At 33.9% G+C, this 24,027-nt stretch overlaps 1 protein-coding gene across 4 annotated transcripts in view; it reads right to left on the reverse strand.

Moving 5' to 3' along the window:
- LOC123533149 (RNA-binding protein Musashi homolog 2-like) overlaps positions 1 to 24,027 on the reverse strand; it is a 115,126-nt gene that overhangs the window by 67,765 nt on the left and 23,334 nt on the right. For all 4 annotated transcript variants that reach the window (XM_053519340.1, XM_053519339.1, XM_053519342.1 and 1 more), the window contains exon 6: positions 14,269 to 14,361. In XM_053519340.1, coding sequence (XP_053375315.1) covers positions 14,269 to 14,361 — 93 coding nt within the window. The remainder of the gene's footprint in view (positions 1 to 14,268; positions 14,362 to 24,027) is intronic.

Consider the following 24,027-nt stretch of genomic DNA (forward strand, 5'->3'; position numbering starts at 1 on the left):
TAACACTACCTAAATAACGGACCATTGCATTATTAAAAGTACAAAAACTTAGCTGACCTAAAAATCGAACTATAACAAGTATCTGAATGTACCAATAAGCACTAACTAAATCTGTAAATATTTCACCAACTTCAAGAATCATTAAGGGGACCGTCTGAAATTTGTCTTCAGTTTAAAATATTTCAGCAAAAGTAAGAAAAATATACTTTTGCTGTAAAGAGCTCATAATTAGCCCTAAATCTTGCTGACAGTTATCAATAAGGCAAATCTGATAACTCTAAAATATGCACCCCCTAATGAGGTTAACTGTCCAAGAAGAAGACAGTAATCATCTCTGTCCCAGACCTGTCAATCACGCATGTCAATCACATCAAGCACTTGCTGTAGGAAGCTGTCGACAGGTGCACTAAGTTAATTAGCATAAAGACATTGCAATTGTACAAAATTATGATAAGGTGTCTAGCTGGATAATTAGTTAATGGTCAGATGATGTATTGGCTGATGACATAAGTAATCTATTCATACCATCCTTTATCTACAACAGATAGAATGTATCTACAAGATCAGATAAACACAGTCCACAGGAAAAGCCACAGAAAAAAAAAACAGCAGCCTGTTTTGCACCTCAGAATATAACCTAAATATTACCTGGGTGTTTTCCATGACCATGATTCTCACATAATGAAAGACTAGCTACAGATTAATTTAAATTTAAGCAACAAAAACTTCTTGCCGAAAATAGTATGTGATCTGGGTTTTTTTTTGCAACTTAAGAAAATTATTGCAATTAATATATATTTGTCCTGAAGTTCCATCAGTCGTAGCAGGAAACCAAGGGACCTGCACGGACACTTCATCAACTTTTGTTGGAACATTCTTTATACCACAAACCAAACAAGCACACTATTCAGGAAACACTGAACATACACAATACCATCAGAACAATGTTTACGGAAGCATCTTTGCTTAGGTATAAAGTATTATTTTGCTATAAAACAGAATTATCTCGGATTTTATTAATCTACATCTGATCTGATTTATTTTTATATACCTGTCAGTCTGAATAGCACGCAAATTGGTACCAAACAGTACTAAATCCACCCTTCTTATCTAGTTATATATTAAGTATTTCCCCTTTTTTTACATCGACTTTCTGTCAATTTGTTCATATCAGAAGCTTTTAAAGGGCAGATAACCAATGTAAACTTTACTTGCAAAACTGAACTTGTTTTATAAATATTGCATGTGCATGGGTATTCAATTTAATCTAATCATAATAAAAAAAATAATTTAATTAACGATTGGGTGCAACCTATTACATAATGAATTTAAATTAAATTCAACAAATTAATTTCGATAAAAGGTTTTAAAATATTTACACCTCAGTACTTATTTATAGCACAACGAAGCTTTTATAAAATTTGAATTGGACTGCCTTGTTACCAATATAATATAAATTAGTTGAAAAGTTAAATAAATAATGGCGTTTTTATGCTTTTTTCTCTCAAATACACACCGACTAATTATCAACTGAATTGGAGATATGGTACTTTCTTTTCTATAATTTCCAATAATTACTCCCCAACCAATAATACATAAAAAAAGGTCCCAAAGTCCTTGAACCCAACTCAATAGCTTAAAAGGAATCTTAATTGCCAATTAGTGTCTAATATTTTTTCTCATATAAACTTTAATGTCCCAGTAATGAAGAATCACTCTCAACAAATCCTATATATTGGTATTTTTTTTTCTCTCCAGAAATAATTGACTGCTGTAACGGCAAGCCACCCTATTCCACCACAGTTTGATTGGTTTGGTGTTGAAATTCTCCCAAGCCCTGTAATTGATAGTAAAGGAAGCTTATCTTTGCTACAACTTAGCTCTGAACATAATTAATTATCTCTTTTTCAAGTAATAATGAAAGGAGAAAAAAATCACTTTTTTTCATCACTATTTTCTTCCCCAAACAAATTAGTAACTGTCCAAAAAAGTTTCTTTTTTTTTAGTAATGTTTCTTAATCATACTATTACAGTCAAAGCCTGGAGGTCTCTTAACCAGTCCCTGGGCACTGTGTCATCCTACTTTTAAGTTAAAGGGAACCGACAAAACATTCAATGTTAAAATCAAAGAAGATACCATTCCCTCTTGTACAATAATTGTAAATAAAACCACATTTTTTGTGTTACAGAGTTTAATATGAAATTCTGTTTTTTTTTATGCTTTTTATAAATATCAAATACAAATTTACCAAAAAGCATTATGCTATTATTGAAGATAATAATTATTAAAGACTGGGCTACAATTATTGTAAAAGACAGATCTGAAGCACTTCAGGTCATATACCACAATTATAAATAAGTCGCGGGCCAACTTTCCAACAATTTTCTGAAGCTTGGGAGACTTTTGAATATAAAATTTGTATAATTTGGGGTGAATTATCTTTGATATCCCATCAAACTGTCTTTTTGATATCTAGAAAATACAGCAGTAAAAATCAAAGCGTGGAGTCACATAGCTAAATGTCTTCTTAAATTGACAGTGGTTCTCATACAAGACCAGAGAAATTATCTTTGAAAGTAAATTTTTTTTACACTGGAGTATCAATTAAGTCAAATAAATTCATAAGAACTGTTTGGATCTTGCTCATGAAAAGAGATCTTGCAACAAAACTAGATCAATTTCCCTTCAATTTATTTTTATGAAGCCTATTATATGTCAGTTCAAGTTTATTGATATAATAATATAAAGCTAAAATGCTTTTAAGAATTCTTGAGTCGAGAAACTATAGCCTAGGATCTTACAGCAAACATTTGGCTTACTTAGAAGTGTTTTCCTGATAATAAAAAAAATCATTCTAAAAATTGCTTTTAAAACTTAAGTTGTCACACAACCAATCAAAAGACTTGATACATTGATTTAATGGAAAGTTTGAACCAATCAAAATTTAGTCCTTTGGAAAGAAGTATCCCACACCACCGTGACAAAGACGTTCCAGAAATGGTAAAAAATGATTTAAATGGACCACAAGTGATTTTTGCTTCAGTTAGAACAATACCAATGCAATTCCAAAATGAAAACAAATCTGTTAACAGATGCACTATTAGAAAAACGTTTTCAGTGTGGTTGTTGTTACCATAGGTTGTTGTTAGGTTTAACGTCACCGACAATTATAGGTCATAGGTGCCATACGTACTGTATTTCCAATCATACCAACTAATATGACTGTTCAATATACTGAACCTGAATAACGGTGAAATACTATTAAAATGTCCCTCCTCATTAAGTACAGAGGATGTTTTCTCTACTATAAATAATGTATGAGTCGGATTGCCGTCCCAGGATATTGATTTGAGACAGAAACTAAATTACGAATTAAATCCGCAATACCCTCCAGGGCCCCTAAAAAATTACAATACTTTTGAGGGTAATGTCTTTTTCAAATGTCAGTACTTTTATTTAGATTTCAGTTCAGTTCCATGTCTTTAAAACTGCTAAAGCTCTTTTATTTTTTCAGCAAGTACGGGCAGGTTTTTTCTTCAAAGTTCAATTTTGATTTGGCTTTAAAACTGTTTCATTTTCTATTTTTATTGAAGGTCAGTGACAGCGCTAGGAGATTAGCTCGGTTCTTAAACTATCTGATACAACAATTCCCACGTTTACCATCGGCGATTGCTGTGACAACAAAGCCATGCCTAAGAGGAATGTCTAATGAATTATTAAATTTTCATTTAATCAACATTTTAAATACAAACAAAAATATAACTTTTTCTTCAATACTAATTAAAGCCTGATATATGAAAAGATTTCAAAGCAATTTTCTACGTAATGAAATTCTCAATTATGATTTTTGAACTTGTATTATTATCAGTAATGAATAGACAGAAGTGTTTTCGCTGTTAAATGCTCCATCAACGCAAGCTATTTTCACATGATTGGTGATATACCCACTATCGTCATGGTGATTGCAAATATTTCTCGTTTATTGATGGCTGCTTTAATTGAAATATATTTTCACTTTCTGCCTGACTTGGCGTTTCCCAATGCAAGCCGTATCAGACGTAGATCTACCGTTGGGGCACGTCTGGTAAAACTTTGGTTGTGAATAGATAAATCAATCTAAATTGATTTTATACAATCATCTAATAGGAAATAATTTGTTCACAGATCAAAAATCACGTTCAATTGCGGTCTTTATAACTGTATATAATGCTATTTGAAAGGAGAAATGCAATTTTTATCTAAGTATTGCGTTCACAAGTCTAAATGTTGACGTAAAAACCTTACGTTGCTAAGCTGTTATACCTCATAAAATATATAAAAAAAAGAAGTTTATTCATGGAAAGATCTTCCGATGCAAAGTAATAGTTTGTTAATATTTAAATTAAGCAAACAAGGAAAAAAGTTTTATCTATATTATGACCAATCTTTAACGTAGCCAGCCAATTAAAATATTCCCTCAATGTCGGCCTATAATGAACATTCACTTGGTATTTATGACATTAGGCTTTTTTTATTATGTACCTGCAAATTCTGATTGAAATACTGTTGAAAAACGGCATTAAACCCAAAACAAACAAACAAACAAATCAAAAGTTTTATACAAATCGGCCCATTTTACCATGCTTCTATTTTCGAGAGTGGAATGCATACCTTAATTAAAAGTCATCAAACTTTCATGTTTGGAAGTCCAATCCATTAACAGTGTTGAAATATTCAGTAGTCTTTCCCTGTGACATCCAAGTTAATAAGCCATGTCATTTTTTTTGTGACAACAGTAACCAGTTTATATTGACAGACATGATCTATTCACCTGGGAGTAAAAGAGGTCAGTGCGCAACGACATTGAGTCGAGTCGTATTTATTATTTTTCAACATCAGGAAAGCTGGCCAGATCAATTATGTAATATACGTGAATATACCAGAACACTACTTCGCAGTACGACAAAATCCCGCCTCCATACCCCCCCACTCCCCATTACATACTCCCCCACTCCCCATTACATTTTAACTCATGCACACACCATTGCTATAAAATTTACATAGAATCAATTAAATTAAAATTGTGTGTATCTTATTACATGAAATGTAGCGCGACTTGCTAACAATTAAAAACGGGTTTAATTAATTAATAGAAGCAAGGTAAAATACTCTTTAACTATCAATACAAAAGTTAGTTAAATTAAAAATAAAAGCGAAGTAAAATGTTCCAGCTATCAATCAATTTTAACAAAAATGTATCTTCTTTCCTTATCAAGTTTCTAAACTGAATAGACGACAGAGAAAAACCTTTTGAAATATTATGCTAATATTGAAATTTCACAACTTCTTTCAACTGAATTTTTTATCAAAAACTTACGACAGTTTGAATGATCGGTAAAAATAATATTTCAAGGCGGTAAAAAAAACCCATTTGTATTTCAATCAAAAAAGGTGAGAAACTACATTATAGCTATGAATCTTAGATTCTTTATCATTACATGCCTGTAAAAACAAATACTTCACTAACTGCTACAATGGTCTTTGTAAAGTGCTTTAGGCATCAAGGTCAGATATAGGTATAAATCTTGACACCTTCTGAATAAACCCACCTGGTGTGGAATGTTACACCCTTCAATAAAGAAGTCAGAAATGGCAGGCTCTTCAAAAAAGAAGTGAGAAAAATCATACTCTCTCTAATAATGGAGGGGGAAAATATGCATAGTGTTATTGAATAATTTGAAAACTGGCCCTGAGGTTGCAAATCAATGCACTTTTCCACAATGCATGTAGAACCTAAGGCTGATCTTCTATCATGGGATTATTGAAATACTGTTCTTCCCTGATACATTTTAAATTGCTATTTTCTGTCATCATATTCTGTTAATTGCTCCAGTTTCTTCAGTCACAGGCCTCTACATGGAAGTACATTATCCTGTTAAACCAGGCAATAAATTAAACATCAGCAAGCTTTTCACTCATAAATTGTTTGGAATGACAGTAACTAACAACAAAATAACATTTCTCTCAAGCAGAAAATAAGCCCAGAAAAAGAAAAATGTACTTTATAATGAGTAATGAAGGTTAAAGATCACAGAATGCTTTGCACTTCCGAATGAACATTTCTTCAGCCTGAGAAACCATCTTGTGAATGATTGTGGCTAATGACAATTTATAAGGCATTAATTCCACAAGCTCTTGGAAAGATGGCAGACACAACCATTATGTCAAATAATAATAATAAATACATAAGGATTCAAGATTCTTGGCACATTTTTCAGATTTTCCATCTTTTATGCATGCAAGAAAACTATCCATCATGGTTTGTATCTTTTTTGTGTCTTCCTTTACATTAAGAGGGTAGTTTTCAGATTCAGCTGATCATAAATGAAATAATTGCATGTTTGTTCATCATTCTGTACTATCCTACCTTCTCCTTTCATCGCAGTTATATCTCCTGCTTCCGTCACTGTTATACATTTCTAGAGTTGTTCACTCTGGACTGCCCTACCTCATGCTTCCGTCACAGTTATACATTTCTAGAGTTGTTCACTCTGGACTGCCCTACCTCATGCTTCCGTCACTGTTATACATTTCTAGAGTTGTTCACTCTGGACTGCCCTACCTCATGCTTCCGTCACAGTTATACATTTCTAGAGTTGTTCACTCTGGACTGCCCTACCTCATGCTTCTGTCACAGTTATACTACAAGTCTACGGAGTTATTCATTCTGGACTGCTCTACCTCATGCTTCCATCACAGTTATACATTTCTTCAAATCTGTTCATTCTGGACTGCCCTACCTCCCACTTCTGTCACAGTTATACAAGTCTACAGTGTTCATTCTGGACTGCACTGCATGGCATTCTAGGTGCTCATGTACAGAACTATGTAATTTTTGTCCTGACCAGTTCTTGTTCTATGACATTTACAGGTGAAAGGCTATGGCTTTTGTCCAAAGACAGCATATCTAGGTACCACTGCTACACGAGATACCCTAAAACTCTCCCGTAACAAAACAAGAGGGCCAAGATGGCCCTAGGTCGCTCACCTAAGAAACACACCATAACAGTGTAAAACATGTTTGACCTAGTGATTTCATGGAAACAAATATTCTGACCAATTTTCATTAAGATTGGACCAAAAAATTGGTCTCTTGCGATAAAACAAGCATTTTCTTAGATATGACCTAGTTTTTGACCCTAGATGACCCATGTTCAAACTCGACCTAGATTTTATCAAGGCAATCATTCTGACAAAAATTCATGAAGATCAACAGAAAAATACAGCCTCTATCACATACAGAAGTTTTTTCTTTTATTTGACCAAGTGACCTAGTTTTTGACCTCAGATGACCCATATTCAAATTTGACCTAGATTTCATTAAGGCAATCAACCTGACCAAATTTCATAAATATTAAATGAAAAAAACAGTCTCTATCGCATACACAAGATTTTTCTTTAATTTGACCTAGTGACCTAGTTTTTGACCTCAGATAACCCATATTCAAAACCGACCTAGTTTTCATCAAGGCAATCACTCTGACCAAATTTCATGAAGATCAATTGAAAAATACATCCTCTATTGCATACACAATGTTTTTCTTCGATTTGACCTAGTGACCTAGTTTTTGACCCCAGATGACCCATTTTCGAAATCAGCCTAGATTTTATCAAGGTAATCATTCTGGCTAAATTTCATGAAGATCAGTTGAAAAATACAGCCTCTATTGCATACACAAGGTTTTTCTTTGATTTGACCTAGTGACCTAGTTTTTGACCCCAGATGACCCATTTTCGAACTTGGTCTAAATTTCATCAAGGCAATCATTCTGACCAAAATTCATGAAGATCAATTGTAAAATACCGCCTCTATCGCATACACAAGGTTTTTTTATGTGATATGACCTAGTGACCTAGTTTTTGACCCCAGATGACCCATTTTCGAACTCGGCCTAGATTTCATTAAGGTAATCATTCTGACCAAAATTCATGAAGATCAATTGAAAAATACCGCCTCTATCGCATACACAAGGTTTTTCTTTGATTTGACCTAGTGTCCTAGTTTTTGACCCGAGATGACCCATTTTCGAACTCGGCCTAGATTTCATCAAGGCAATCATTCTGACCAAAATTCATGAAGATCAATTGAAAAATACAGCCTCTATCGCATACACAAGGTTTTTCTTTGATTTGACCTAGTGACCTAGTTTTTGACCCGAGATGACCCATTTTCGAACTCGGCCTAGATTTCATCAAGGTTATCATTCTGACCAATATTCATGAAGAAGAATTGAAAAATACAGCCTCTATCGCATACACAAGGTTTTTCTTTGATTTGACCTAGTGACCTAGTTTTTGACCCGAGATGACCCATTTTCGAACTCGGCCTAGATTTCATCAAAGTTATCATTCTGACCAATATTCATGAAGATTAAATGAAAAATACAGCCTCTATCGCATACACAAGGTTTTTCTTTGATTTGACCTAGTGACCTAGTTTTTGACCCGAGATGACCCATTTTCGAACTCGGCCTAGATTTCATCAAGGTTATCATTCTGACCAATATTCATGAAGATTAATTGAAAAATACAGCCTCTATCGCATACACAAGCTAAATGTTGACAGACGACGGACGACAGACGACAGACGACAGACGACGGACGACGGACGCCGGACATCGAGCGATCAGAAAAACTCACCTGAGCATTGCTCAGGTGAGCTAAAAAGTATAGACATAAAATTAACATCTTCACACAAACAGGCATTCTTCACTTTTTCCCCCACAATAATCAGTATTGCAGACTGATGCACCATTGACTGTGTAGAAATTGGCAAAGGAAAGGCAAGTATGCCAAACATTCATTTACGAGATTCCAGGACAGTTGCAGCGCTACTTAACCAGCAAAACTGATTCTCCAGCAACTGTAAAGGGGTACACGCGTTTATTCTAAGACCTATAATGACTCCACTGAGCAGCCTATCTGTGAAGATACACACATTTTCTGACTTTTATCAAGCCTATCATAAAGCAGGCATGTGCTGTATGAGAAAATGTTTTATTGTTGAATTTATTTATCTCTAATAGCTACCAGGTTTCCGAGGGAAGTTTCACATTCTTTACAGATAGGTCTTTTTTTCGTTTTCTATGAAAATAGCATTCCAGTTAAACAAGCCGGGAGTATTTTTGGACTCCAAGCCATCAATTATGTCTAAAAGATCCAAATCACAATTAATTTATATGTTTCCATTAAATAATTGCAGGGTAATTCGAATGGTTTCAGTACAAAAGCATTTTTTGCTATATGCTATCTGTAACTTCATAAATCAAAACAGGACGGTCATCTACTAAGTCGACAATGAGTGATTCCCATAGCATGATATAGCCAGGACTCTGAGACTGGAAGTAAGTTGAACATTAACCCGGCCTAACTGTCACTTTTAGCCCCACAATATTCGACTTCCATTAATTTTATTTATCAAAAAAAAAAAAAATGAAACATGTTCAAATTAACCCTTAGCTTGCTGGCGGCAAGTGATTCTGCCTTTGCGACCAGTGCAGACCAAGATCAGCCTGCACATCCTTGCAGTCTGATCATGGTCTGCACTGTTCGCTATTCAGTCAGTAAATTTTTAGTAAACACCCCTCCAAATGATAAATGGTACTGCCCAAATTGGAAGATGGACCAGTCCATTATAGAAATTTAGCATGGTAAGGGTAAAACCATCAACACCGTCTTAATATCAGACCAATATCTATTAGTCATAATGTATATCAAATGATAAGTAACTTGATATATGTGCTCTTCATTGTACTTGTTCTTTCACAGTCTACTGATTGCTCAATACTATACTGCAACATGTGCAAACCAGGAGAATAATGTTCTAAACCAATGATTGAAATCAATCAAGTGCACCATGACTGCATTATGATTATTTCCTTACGTATAGTAAACAGAAGTCACTACGTTAAGAGATGCACGCCCCAAAGAGGAGTGCCCTTGGCTGTGACCTTGAAGGTACAGACTTTACTCTCATCCTTAATATATTTGTGTCTAGTTTCATTGGAAATCCCTCCACTTGATTTCAAGTCTGATCTATAATCATCTGAAAAAAATAAATCGTTTTGCACGGATGGATAAACTAATTACAATGTAACTTAATATACACTGCAATTACTACATGCCTCAAGGAACACTTTACTATATAACCTAAGTACGAGACGTCTATTCTTCTTGGGTATTTACTGCAATTTTAGAAAACCATGGTACTTTATATAACTTCTGCGTCATTTTAATCAGCATCCATCAAGAATATAACAAAAAAAAATTATTATTAAAATAGCGGGACGGTCAGTAGGTATTTTCATCTTCCGGTAAGTACAGTATAAATGCTTCTTGTCTGATTGAAACATGGAACATATCCAAAATATGAATTATGAATACTTTGAGGAGGCATGATAAATTTATGCGAAATGATCAAAGTACAAGTCATTCAGTGAGCTGACTGCGTGAATGACACCTTTTCATCAGAGACGTTTTAATTTAATCCTGGCAAAGTATTAGAAACTTTTTTTTTTATGAATCACATGATGCGTAAACCGCTGAATGAAAAGTGAAAGTAAATGTATAATTTAGTTCAATACTATTAAGATATTATGCATAAAGTCCTCTTAAACTGTTCACGGTGAATGATTCTACACCTACGTAAATTGCCATATTCAATTCATTAATTTTCAATGTTATGGCGATCAAATAATATTAGATTTCTGTTAAGGAGCAAATTCAATGATAGTTAGAAACATTATATGCTATGTCTGAACAAGTTATATATATAATTACAATTCATCTGAATGCTTGCATCACTAATTGAAAGTTTCAAAGTAACCAAGACGATAATAATTCTCTCGATAAAATACACACTTACTCATTCAAAACAAACCTACACCATTTTTGAATACGTGACTTTACATGATGTGAAAACTTATAATTTTGTGTGGGCTTTCTTCAAATTTGCTACACCTATAAATTTTTAAAGTTTCATGATTTTATAAATGTTTTTTTTTCATGCAGTAAAAGTGGTTATCCATCTACTGATAAACAATACACCTATATACAAAAAAAATCCTACTTTGAATAATAAGAAACCGTTTATCTCCTAACGAAAAAGGATCGTCTGGCCCTAAAGAAGCCGATATAATGCCACAGGTTACGTTAAGACGTATTTTTTAGTTATATGAGACATTTTCTTTGACAATAGCTCGGCATAATTGCAATCGATGACAGGACAGTCGCAACAGATTTCGAAACTTCTCTGCAACTGATACATCGGACAATGGGCAATTACTGGATAATGAAAAGGAATTACTGGCATTCCACGGAGCATTACAGAACTTCTTGAAAATACCTTGACATAATACAGTGTCCTTATTTTGAAGAGGTAGGATCAATAGCCCATTATGGAAACACATATTCTTAATATGTATTTCATCTCTTTCACAGCTCTCGACCCAAATTTGATTACAGCACAATAATAAATTGCTTTGTGTCATGCAAAGGTCTTGATGGAGTGAAGAGTTCATACACGTAGGCGGGGAGAGAAGGGGAATGAAAGTTGAAATGACTAAAATTTGAATCACCTATTTTTCTTATTTGGTCCTGCAATCATATCAGAACTGTTTCCTGCCCCTTTAGTTCTCCCCAAGAGGTTTGCAATAAATATAGGTTGCTGCTTTTGTGTCAAGAAATAATATATTGCACAAATGCTGTATCAGAGATACCGAATTACTTTAAAATGTGCACTGTGATTCTGTAAAGAATGAGAGCATACCTCTAGAATCAATGCAAGCAATCGTTTTGTTATATATGCATCTCCTGTGATCAAAATTGTACAAATTGTATAAATTTGTTCTGTAGCCCAAGTATAATTAAAGATATCACTATTAATGGGACATCACATATTAAAATGGCATAACAAATGACATCACACACCCAATATGAAATAAATATTGACACCAAAGGTCTCATTTAAGTTCAAGGTGATTGCGTAAATAGGTATGTAACAACAACAGATATCCATAGGTCAAAATATCACAGAAAAACATGTCAAACATTGGAATTAAATCAAAGCCCCTCAAGAGTACAAGTGTGTATATATATCAGAACCAGTCTAACAAGTGTGTATATATATATATATTAGAACCAGTCTAACAAGTGTGTATATATATTAGAACCAGTCTAACAAGTGTGTATATACATCAGAACCAGTCTAACAAGTGTGTATATATATCAGAACCAGTCTAACAAGTGTGTTTATATATTAGAACCAGTCTAACAAGTGTGTATATATATTAGAACCAGTCTAACAAGTGTGTATATATATCAGAACCAGTCTAACAAGTGTATATATATCAGAACCAGTCTAACAAGTGTGTATATATATTAGAACCAGTCTAACAAGTGTGTATATATATCAGAACCAGCCTAACAAGTGTGTATATATATCAGAACCAGCCTAACAAGTGTGTATATATATCAGAACCAGCCTAACAAGTGTGTATATATATCAGAACCAGCCTAACAAGTGTGTATATATATCAGAACCAGACTAACAAGTGTGTATATATATCAGAACCAGCCTAACAAGTGTGTATATATATCAGAACCAGTCTAACAAGTGTGTATATATATCAGAACCAGTCTAACAAGTGTGTATATATATCAGAACCAGCCTAACAAGTGTGTATATATATCAGAACCAGTCTAACAAGTGTGTATATATATCAGAACCAGTCTAACAAGTGTGTATATATATCAGAACCAGCCTAACAAGTGTGTATATATATCAGAACCAGTCTAACAAGTGTGTATATATATCACAACCAGTCTAACAAGTGTGTATATATATCAGAACCAGCCTAACAAGTGTGTATATTTATTAGAACCAGCCTAACAAGTGTGTATATATATCAGAACCAGTCTAACAAGTGTGTATATATATTAGAACCAGTCTTTAAACGCTCCATCTGACTGTCCTGTCACGGAAGTTCAGATAAATTCTGTCCTCGTCATGTAGATAAATTTAAGTGTACCTACAACATGTTTCTTTTCTTACAGCGAAATCGATAAGATATTACAGATGTTTCTTTCAGTTAACATTCTAAAAATAGTAAGGAACCAATTTTTATCAATATGTCAATATGAGATTTTCTGATTATTGTTCACCCAAGTACATGGTTATAACAGATGTTCTTTTATGTCGTAAAAGATTTTTTTAACATGCCTTTGCACAGACAAATTAGCGCCATTTGACTTTTGTCAATATTAAGATGCATGTTTAACATTTCTTAGGTAATGAAATCATAACACAATTTACCCAAAATGTTAATGCAACTAAATGATGAGTATTTTTTACTGGAGATGAAAATTATTACTTTTAAATGAGCAAAAGGTTTCAACGCCAAACTGGTGTTACGCAACCCCCACCCCCCACAACAACCAGTCATCAGGTTTCATTGCAGGTAATATCCCTATTAACTTATCTGGTGATATGTGCTCCACAGATCAAACAACAGTATCATTGCATACTGGTATAGGGATATAAAGTTGCAGAGAAAAGACCCATATAAACTGTTGCTTTCGCCTCCAATCCTTTTTCACACATGTATCTTTTGTACTGTGTAACATGAATTGTTTATATTGTAATCATTGTTTGAAATAAACTATATTCAAACTAAGTAATAGAAAGAGCATTGAAACTCGAGGGTAAACGATTTGTACGAGGGGGCATAGCCCCCGAGTATAAATTGTTTAGCCGAGAGTTTTAATGTTCTTTCTGTTTTGTATCATAGCCTGCCATATATGGTAGTTGTAGGCGTTCCACATTGCCATATAGAGCAGTTCAGTGTGTACTAAAATCCTTGCTTTACAAATGTGTAAAGCCCAGGTAAAATCAACCAATGCTAGAGCAGAAAATCAATAAAATACACTTCACAGTCTACTGTTTCAGACACGCAGGCATACTTTTCTTTCCAACAGTGCGGTAACTAGCGTGCAGGTATAAAATACCTGCACACTTTTAGTTACCGCACTCTGTACTCAGAGTATACGAATTACCTGCACCAAATTTGTTAAGAAAAAACACCGAGCTATGATACAAAGCTAAGTTTGTGAACCAGTCTCAAAACTCTCAACATTGACTGGCTGCTTCTAGCATAATACTGAAACTGACCAATGGGAATGTTGAATTTCTAGACTGGTTTATTACCTAGGAATCTATAAATAGTACTTACTTTTCCAAATGATGAGAAATATTTCTTTACATCTTCTACTGTGGTTTGTGCTGACAATCCACCCACAAATATCTTTTTGGTTTTTGTCACCATCTGAAAATAAAATACATAAATTCTAAGCATGAGTAATTTGATCTGTAAAAAGTAAAATGTGACTTTTGCGAGTTGTTTTGTAGTAATTGTTGAAGATGTTTCATTTTTAAAAAAAAAAAAAAAACTATATGCAAATGAATTTCCTTCACAGGAACTCAAATACTCCAAACACCATGTGACCCTTTCTTCAAACTCTTCGTCAGGTCCCTGGCAAAGTCTCTTAATATAATGTACATTGCTCTATGTCTCAAACTGCCCTTAACTCAGACAAATTTTTTCAATCCCATCCAGTTCGAGTAAATGAAGTTTGACTGTAAATGATACAATTGTTCATGTCTTGTCTGGCATGTTATAAGTATCTAATTAAAATTTAGTGTCTATAAATAACTGTTCTAATGAAAGATGTGCATAGGATATCTTTAATACATAAGTCTATTAACCACTGGCCTCTTTGTCAATCCCAAAATATACAATGGCAGGCAATCAACTTAAACACTTCTTTGCAACATTTTAATGAGACTGACAAGCAACTTCTGTTGCCCGTTCCTTAAATGAAGAAAAGTCGAAAATACTTTTTCAGCTGTATCAAAACAAGATCAGTAGGGTACAACGATAAAATTAGACGGTATCACATTTCTGTGTTTATTTATAGTACAGATGACCATCAATGACCAGTTCAACCGTATCAACAAATAAAGAGCTGAACTTTTTGTTGTGAACGTCAACGATGCATATGCTTACACAGATGAATGAAAAAACATACAAACATTTAGTCATTTACAAATATTAAAACTGATGGGGAAAAGACGAGTGTGACAAAATATGAATCTAGACCAAAGTACAACGATTACGTAAGAGATCATTAAATTAAGTGTAGTATCAAACACCAGCATGATCAAAGAGGGGCGGAATAAGTCCCGGAAATTCTTAGGTATACACAAACCACTTTCATCAAGGTAAATTTGAAGAGCTATCTTATATAGTTCTTTACTTAACGATTTTTCCATGTATCACAGCACATCTTCCCAGATCATTTTGCATGTTTTCAAGAGTTCTGTTTGCTCCCACTGACGTCAAACAAGGATTACAACGCAGGGAAAGTGACAACTTTTGCAGGACAGTGAAGGAATCTTCAAGAAGAATTGCACTTAGATAAAGAACACTTAAACAAAAATGCTTGCTGACAAAAACTGAAGATAATACGTATTAGCACAAAATTAATGTGTTTTATAAAACCTTAAAGGACACTTACAACACCTGCCTCAAGTTTAATCGATTAAACATGTTCTTAATTAATAGTGAACTTGACAGAAAATGATTTATCTAACTTCAATCAATGTCTTACAGATAAAACATCAAGTATTAAATTAAATCACCATTCAGTTATATTAGGTAATAACAAACATTAAAGAAAGAGTAATGCACTCATAATATAAATAGAACAGAACAAAGCAAAATAAGAAGGTAAAAGTCCAAACGGAAACAATCAATGCTGGATGTAACAAGAGTTCTAGTTCATGGCATGTTATCATGAAATGGTAAATTATTTTTTAAAAATGTTGATAAAAATCGCAGACCAAGAGTTTTTTTGAAGAAGAGCTTGCCTTATACCAGATCACACCAATGATTGCCTGAAACCTAAGAAGCTATTCTCCCAAACAGTAAAATACAAAGACCAAAGTGACAAAAGACTACCTTAAAATTACTATCATTAACTTTCGACCGCCCAGAGAAACAAGGCCAAACAACTTTCAACCAGATCAGATTGTGTGAAAATCTTTCCAAACCTTCAAATCTTTCAAATTATCAGGTAGTGAAAAGAGATTTCTTTATATGTTTTTTTGAAGCCTTTATATTTTGACACGTCTTTTGTTTCCACTAATTAAGCTGACCTTGGTCTACATGATTACACCTGACTGTGTAATTTTAAAACTTTTTTTTTTCTTATCTAAGAAAAGAAAACAATGCAGCACTGTATACCCTGTGCCATTTCTGTCTGTGAAAAAAAAACTGTACTCTTAATTGTAATATTCAATTAAAAGTCAGACATGACTGACACAGAATTGCATAAATCTACATGAAATCCTGCCAGAACTGGGTTAGTATAGTGACTATAATTCCGTACTTTGGCCTTGAACTCTCCGACTACTTTGGCGTTGAACTCTCCGACTACTTCGACCTTGAACTCTCCGACTACTTCGGCAGTATTTGTGCCCTTAAGCTTACATCTAGTATCAAATATTAACAAAACACAGTACTCTCTCAAAAAACTTATTTTAAATATAATTTGTCATGTAAGCGCAAAAAGTGGGTAACTACTTCTTTATGTCATTGCAGTTAGCTACTTTTTGCACCAAGGTGATGATATGCTTACTGAAACAAACAAACAATCCAGAAACAAACCACAAGTCTATAAGATACATGAATAAACCTAATTAAACCAGGAAATGCAAATGAAAAGGTTAAGACTGAGCTGCTGTAAATGAAGCACATACTGCAAACAGGACAGAAAACACACCATTAAACAAGTTTGAGCAAAATTAATGTAAGATTAGATCAGATCGACTGGGAATCATGTACCAATGACTGTCTCCTACAAATTGAGGAAAATGCTGCAGGTGAGAACACAAGACCCCATTAAAGAATATATTCAAACTACTCTGGAGTAGATGATGATCGAGGAAACTGAGATTATGGAAGGAATCAGGTGAATAAAAAGAGAAATCTGAATAAAAGATTAATAGAAAATGAAAATAAGATTTCCATGCTGTGATGTGCATCAATCTTGACTCAGCTGAACTGAATGAATCAAAGCGACAAGCCTCTGAAAACTTGCTTTTTTTCCCCTTCATTAGGGGTTATCAAACAATTAACAAATCAAAGCTTCTATCAACCTAAGAATAGTTTTGCTATGTGGTAATCAATAAATCAGCAGCTATTTCAAAATGAAACGACATATTCTGGATAACGTGGTCATCAGTAGATCTGACATGCTGTTGCATATCGCAATTGTTTTTATTTGAATAGGACAGCTGTTCAGTGATGTAAATATCGTACAAAACCTGCCTCTACCACAATCAATCTTTGGGACGTAAAATGGCGTAAAATCAATTGGTTTATTACGAATGAATTACCCTTAAAATAGGATAAGACATGTAAAACATTTGTAATCAATGAATAATGAACTATACACAAACGTTAATGATCGTGGATCAAAAACGAGCAGAAAAACATGAACAAACTACCGACTCCGATAAAAACAGCTGCAAGGTCTGATACAACTCAGACATCGTATGTTAAAAATATGGTGATAAGTGCCATGTAGTAATATATAAACCGTGCTATGTTCCTTTATCAATAAATCCTAAAATAAATTTTCTCAAATGAAATTTTTTTTAACCTGAATGTTAAATAAAGACTGTTCTCGATAAAAATTCGATACAAAAGGTATAATCTCTAAACATCGTCAACAAAGAATGAAAATATTATTATCAGAATTGCGTGCAAATTATTTTTTTATAGCACCCTACAATTCTTCTCTGATGTCACAATTACTTAAATATGGGGTTGGTTTCTAACACTAAATGCCAACATTATACAGAACATTACCAAACTTTCCAATTTATTGCGTTACAATTTATCGCATTATAATGGTGGATCATTATGTACAATTTGTAAGAAATTAGAGTAGGTAACAATTTTTGTTTTCACAGTTAGGTACAGCCGACAATAGCTTTATCTCCCTGTTACAATGCCTGTTTGCTTTTCTTTTCACCGTTACAAAACATGAAAGGCTCAGGCTATGAAAGCTATGTAAACTTTGACATAAACATTTCCTTCAAATTAGATACCTTCTTAAGTAAATATAGTCTACAAGAGGATATGAATATCAATAGGTAAAACTTTGTATTTACTTATGAACAAAAGTTTTGTGACGGTAAAGAACTACAAAGACCTGCCTGTATCGAATGTTGTTTGCTCTTTCAAACACATTCTCACGCAATACAGTTATTTTACATTTTTTTCCTCCTTAGCAAAAAATTACTGTTATATAACAGAGGTCAGTTAGCCAAACAGATGTCAGAAGACATTGCCGCAGCCCTCGAGCATTTTCACTGCTCCTGTGGAGCAAATTCAAATTCGCTATGTTGGGGTGACTGAGCATGACTTTACAAAATGGCGAAAGACATATTAATTGAATATTTTTACATCTCTTTACCTCAATTCCCACCATGCAAATACGGTAAAAGCAGATGGAGATTTTTTCGCAACGGAATTACCTCTTCAAATGGTAAAGATGTCTTAAGTGACTCCATCTTTCTCGTAACTAAAAATGTCTTCAGCAAACCCGTCTTTCTCGTAACTCAGGAGAAAACGATACCTTAACACTTAGTTACCAAAAATAGATGTTTCTAAGTCTCTGGCATTTCCATAATCCGATCCAATTAGAGGAAGCCGTTAGAGAAAGCAGAAAGATAGTCGATAAATATTGAATTTTTATACCATCACAGATCCTGATGCGGCTACGTCCTACGGAAGAATCTCTGTTTCTCAGAGATATTGCCTTTTACATTTATTTGATCAGCCAGTCTACCGTTCAAAACCAAACAAGCATTTATATAATTAGCAAAGCCATTCTTAACCCCCAGACTTCATATATCATATTATCAAAAAAAAGAGAACATTGATAAATCAAATACAAGTTTTATCTGCGGATCTTAATAGCATACAAGAAGAAATAATCAAATGACAAACTTTCCCTCAAATCGGCCATGAAAAGTTTTATACTAATCCATCATGTTTTAAGATATTCAGTCGTCATATTTAATACATCTGCACTGGATTTTAATTTTCTAAAACCGTACCTGAGATAAAACAGTGCACTGTCTCTATATATCTCCAGGAAATACATGTTTTTTTTCTTTACCAAAACAGCAGCTGGAACAGGTTCTGAGTCTTCAATGCCCAGCGGGGTGGGAATAGTCTGTTAGAATTTTCATCTTCAAAATCTTATCTATTAAACTTGATGATAAGCATTTGAGATGTATCTGAAGAACATACTCTTAAATTAATCAAAATCTGAAATCAATGCAGCATATTTTCAAGAACTGCCGATGTTATCGAGGATTGCAAATGTTCCCACCACACCAATCTCAAAGGAAGAACAGTTATTCCCAAATATATCAAAATTATCAGATATCATCATTATCTTAATGATAATTCTTTTTTTTTTGAAATAGAAGAGGAAATGTTTCTTTTCTCCTAAAAAACCCCATCCTACCATATGGAACAAAGGTACAGTCCTACAACAGAACAAAGGTACAGTGTGTGAATTCAGAAGTTTTCTCACAAAAAGTCACAACCATACTGTTCTGTCACGTGCTTGATAATGCTGTTCTTGTACTTTGTGGTACCAGCTTTTTAGACTCGTTCATACAATAAAATTAACATTATGGGATAAACACAATTAGCTTCAGCATCAATGGCTAAAACACCAGGACTGACTGGAGCAATTCGTAAGGTCCCCGAAACCAGTTTCCTAATATACTTTCTGTTCTGACCACTAAGGAACCTTACTTAACTTGAGCATTTTGCTTATCGCCGCAAAACTTTGTTTTTTTGGACAACATTATGATTAGCAAGCTGCTACACTGAATACTAAAACTGAACAATAAATGAACAGTTTTTAAAAATACATCTGAATGACTGCTTCTATATAAAATAAGGGAAAAGTTACAAATGGTTCTGACTGGGTAAGAGATTGTGTATCAATTTGAAATTCCTGCTGTTTGCAGAACATGATGAATGAGGGATCTACAGAATGATTGATAGATTTCTCTGTAACAAAACTCTGCACTCAGCAAGTCTCCTAGAAATCAATTATGATTAATTGATTAATGTTTCATACTGATTACAATTTTCACCTGATTTTGAGCCAGCTACCTGGAAATTATTTTTTCTCTGCTTGCAAACATTTGGACTATTTCAAACATAGTGGCTGGTATTCTTTTCAAGGTCACTGACACTTAAATTCACCTTGCACTATTTTTACATAGAAAAGCTTTAAGCCCATATATATTAGTACACATGTACTATATACATTATGGAGAGAAATTCTTCGTTATCATTCTCCTGTATCTCTAATCCTGGCAGATCACTGCAGACCTTCTTTCCATTAATCAAACAGATATATCTTTTTTTTTTACTCCGCTGATTCCCGTAGGAGTTCTTACTATGTGGCAGAAATTCTATAAAAACATGCACACTGCTTTCTATATGTAAATAAAGGATCGATTGTCAAAATGCTGAGAATTTATAAATGTTGTAAGATTTGTGTCTGCTGTTTATTCAGGACAAGGAACTTCTTCTGATCCCAAAGAAACTCATGAACTGAGTAATTTAACAAACTCTCCTGTGTATCTTCATGTTCCCAGCTTTAAACAAAAGAAAACTGACGAAAGCCAGTAAGTGCACATCTTTTAACTTCCAAAGAACATACAAACACAAGCTTTTGGATGAGCTATCATCAAATTTTCAGCTATTTTAATCCTGATGAACCTTGAAATAAGATAACTATTAGTTTGCACTAACCCTTACCCCTGCTTAATTTCTATAATGAACTTGTCCATCTTTCAATTTGGTGGTACCAATTTAACTGTTAAAAAGGGGTGCTTACCAAAAAGATACAGACTGAATGGTGAAACAGTGCAGATCTTGATCAGACTGCATGGATGTGCAGGCTGGTCATGATCTACACTGGTCGCAAAGGCAGCATCAATCGTGTCCAGCATAAGGGTGAAATACAGTACAGCTTGCATTAAGAGACCACCAAGGGAATGACAAAAAGTGGTCTCTAACACAACAGGTCTCTTAATACAACATAATTTGTTCTTCACAAACAGAAACTGAAAAGGAGGTCTCTCAGTGCAAGAGGTCTCTTAATAGAGCTAGATACCTAGATCCAAAACAACTTAATTCCTCTATGTTACATGATTACTTTGGGACTTCCGTTTCAAAATTCTGGTCTCGTTTTAAATGCATGTATAGAGCTGATTTCTATCAAATATGATTCCAACATTATATATTACAAGTACAAAGTTGATTCTATGACCATTGCAGGAGCAACTTTTTCTCAACTTTTCATCCCCAACTTCACCATCCATAGCATATAGGAGCTTACTGCCACTTAATGTATCAGGAACAGAAGGCTGTACAATAAGATAAACAAGACAACATTGACATCTACCATTTGTGAAACACTATCTTCTGTCTGTCTGTTGTAGTTCTAACCAGGATAAAACAGAAGCTGGTGTATATATTATAGGTGTTTACGTAGGAAGGTGATATTTTCATGCATTCATCCTGTCAAATGATTTTTTTTTTTAATTATTAGGAAGTTAATCACAACTTTTGCTCAAAAACCATGGCTTTAATTGCCCCACTCATTAGCAAGATAAACTACAGTAAGTTGATATTAGATACACTAGTTAAATCAGGCTAGGTCGTCAAATTAACTTTTCCCCCTCAGGATGAAACCCTTGCAACCTAGAGGTTCTGTTAAAATAGTTTCTTGCCACAGTGATGAAATGCAAGTAAAACACTTTTTTTACCTTAATTAGTATAAGAATATTTCTAATTAATTTGAAATACCGTTTTTTCTCGATCACTGATCAGCTAAATCTCAGAATTTAAAAAAAATTACCCCCCTTGTCCACTTTCTACATCTAAAGATCAGCTTGAAGTCAATACGGCACCTTACTGTGTATATATTCTGTGCACATTTTCAATTTCCTTATAAAACTATTCAAATTTCAAATCATCAGTTTATGCCTCAGAGAACCGAAAAGGAGGACTTTTAATAAAATGTTGGTTCGAGGACGATTTGATTTAATTTGAATACGTGCAGCAAATGACATCCTATATAATCAGCACCTACGTACCTTAATTTAAGCTTCGATCGATAAAAAACCAATCGGAATAAAAAACATCTTTAATCTGCCGGTCATTTCTTTCTCATATAGTATTTTCTAATTTGATCATTTAATTACAACCAGAGTATCTTAATCTATTTATAAAAGTAAATGTAATTTCATTTGCTCTCACAGTGATCAATTTATGATTTTGCTGTTTGCAACGATGACATAATGCGTCCTTGTCCTTATAAACAGGCATTTAATTACGGGCTGGGGGTTTGGGGAAATTTCCCCACAGTAATCTAAAGCCTTGTAAATGGGAGGATCCTTAGACTCCCCTCTACTCTGCAGACTTTTATTGTCTGCTTTAAGAATTAATCAAGCCACTACCTTACTCAGAATTCTACAAGTCTACAAGTATACATATACTTAATATCAGGGTGGGTCCAGCTTATTAGCAGAACTGTGATAAAGAATATTCCATCTAAAATCCTATCTTAAATTCCAGAAACAGTTATGCCAAGGCTTAAAGACAGAATTTTAAATTTCTGTGCTATGTAACTTACCCATTCACTTTTGTTTACAAGACAACCAGACAGTAAAAGAATGCCAAAAATCTTTACAAGCAAACTCAATCAAGGGAAAAACAGAAGACTATTTTTTCCTACTAATAATTGTTAGGCAATTGTGGAGTTTTACAAAGCACTGAGTGAAGCAAGCATTCTGCTTTTCCTGCTATCAATTATTTCCCTTGTTTATAAATATTGTAAGAATCTTGTGCAGTTTTAAATCATTGTCAAAGGCAAAAGCTATGAAGGAAAATAGTGCATAGAAATGGCTATTGTTTACACATTCGTCTTAATTAAGAGTAATTCTGTCATAAATGATTTGTTTATTCATAACGCATGAAATTTCAATCCCTTTGTACAATTTTAAATATAGTGAATTTTTTTTTATTTGTGGGCAATCGTTTTTTTTAGATTATGCGGTTGCATCAAATCACGAAATATAATCCCAATAAAGATTAATGAACTATCTTTAAAATTTGAATATTCATAAAATCATACTTCCATATCACTAAATGGCCTTGGCAACCAAAACAGAAAAATATATGAGCCGTGCCATGAGAAAACCAACATAGTGGGTTTGCGACCAGCATGGATCCAGACCAGCCTGCGCATCCGCGCAGTCTGGTCAGGCTCCATGCTGTTCGCTTTTAAAGCCTATTGGAATTGGAGAAACTGGTAGCGAACAGCATGGATCCTGATCAGACTGCGGGGATGCGCAGGCTGGTCTGGATCCATGCTGGTCGCACACCCACTATGTTGGTTTTCCCATGGCACGGCTCATATATGCAAATGAAACAAATAATTTGACAATATAAGAAAATAAATCCCTAGCAAAAGATTATCCATTTTGTCACTTGTTTTCATGACCTCATAATCGTTTGTAAATTACTCTGAAATGCTGCTCCTTGAAATTTTTTTAGTTATTTCATGAAAGAAATTCAAGCAAAAGACTGCAAATTTTGTAATTTTATCAGTACAGAAAACTATACAATAACCCGTAAGTGTGAGAACCAAAAACATGACATTATCTGTAATTGCAAGTTACTGTCATGATACTTGTATTTCATGTCCAGTTTTTTTCAAATACCAAATTAACTCACAAGGAGAAAAAATTCTGTAAGTATGGCACATGCCAGTATTCCATTCTCTAATATTATCAGCATTTTTCCCCCCTTAATTACTTA

The sequence above is a fragment of the Mercenaria mercenaria genome, chromosome 12, assembly GCF_021730395.1.
Source record: "Mercenaria mercenaria strain notata chromosome 12, MADL_Memer_1, whole genome shotgun sequence".
NCBI lineage: Eukaryota > Metazoa > Mollusca > Bivalvia > Venerida > Veneridae > Mercenaria > Mercenaria mercenaria.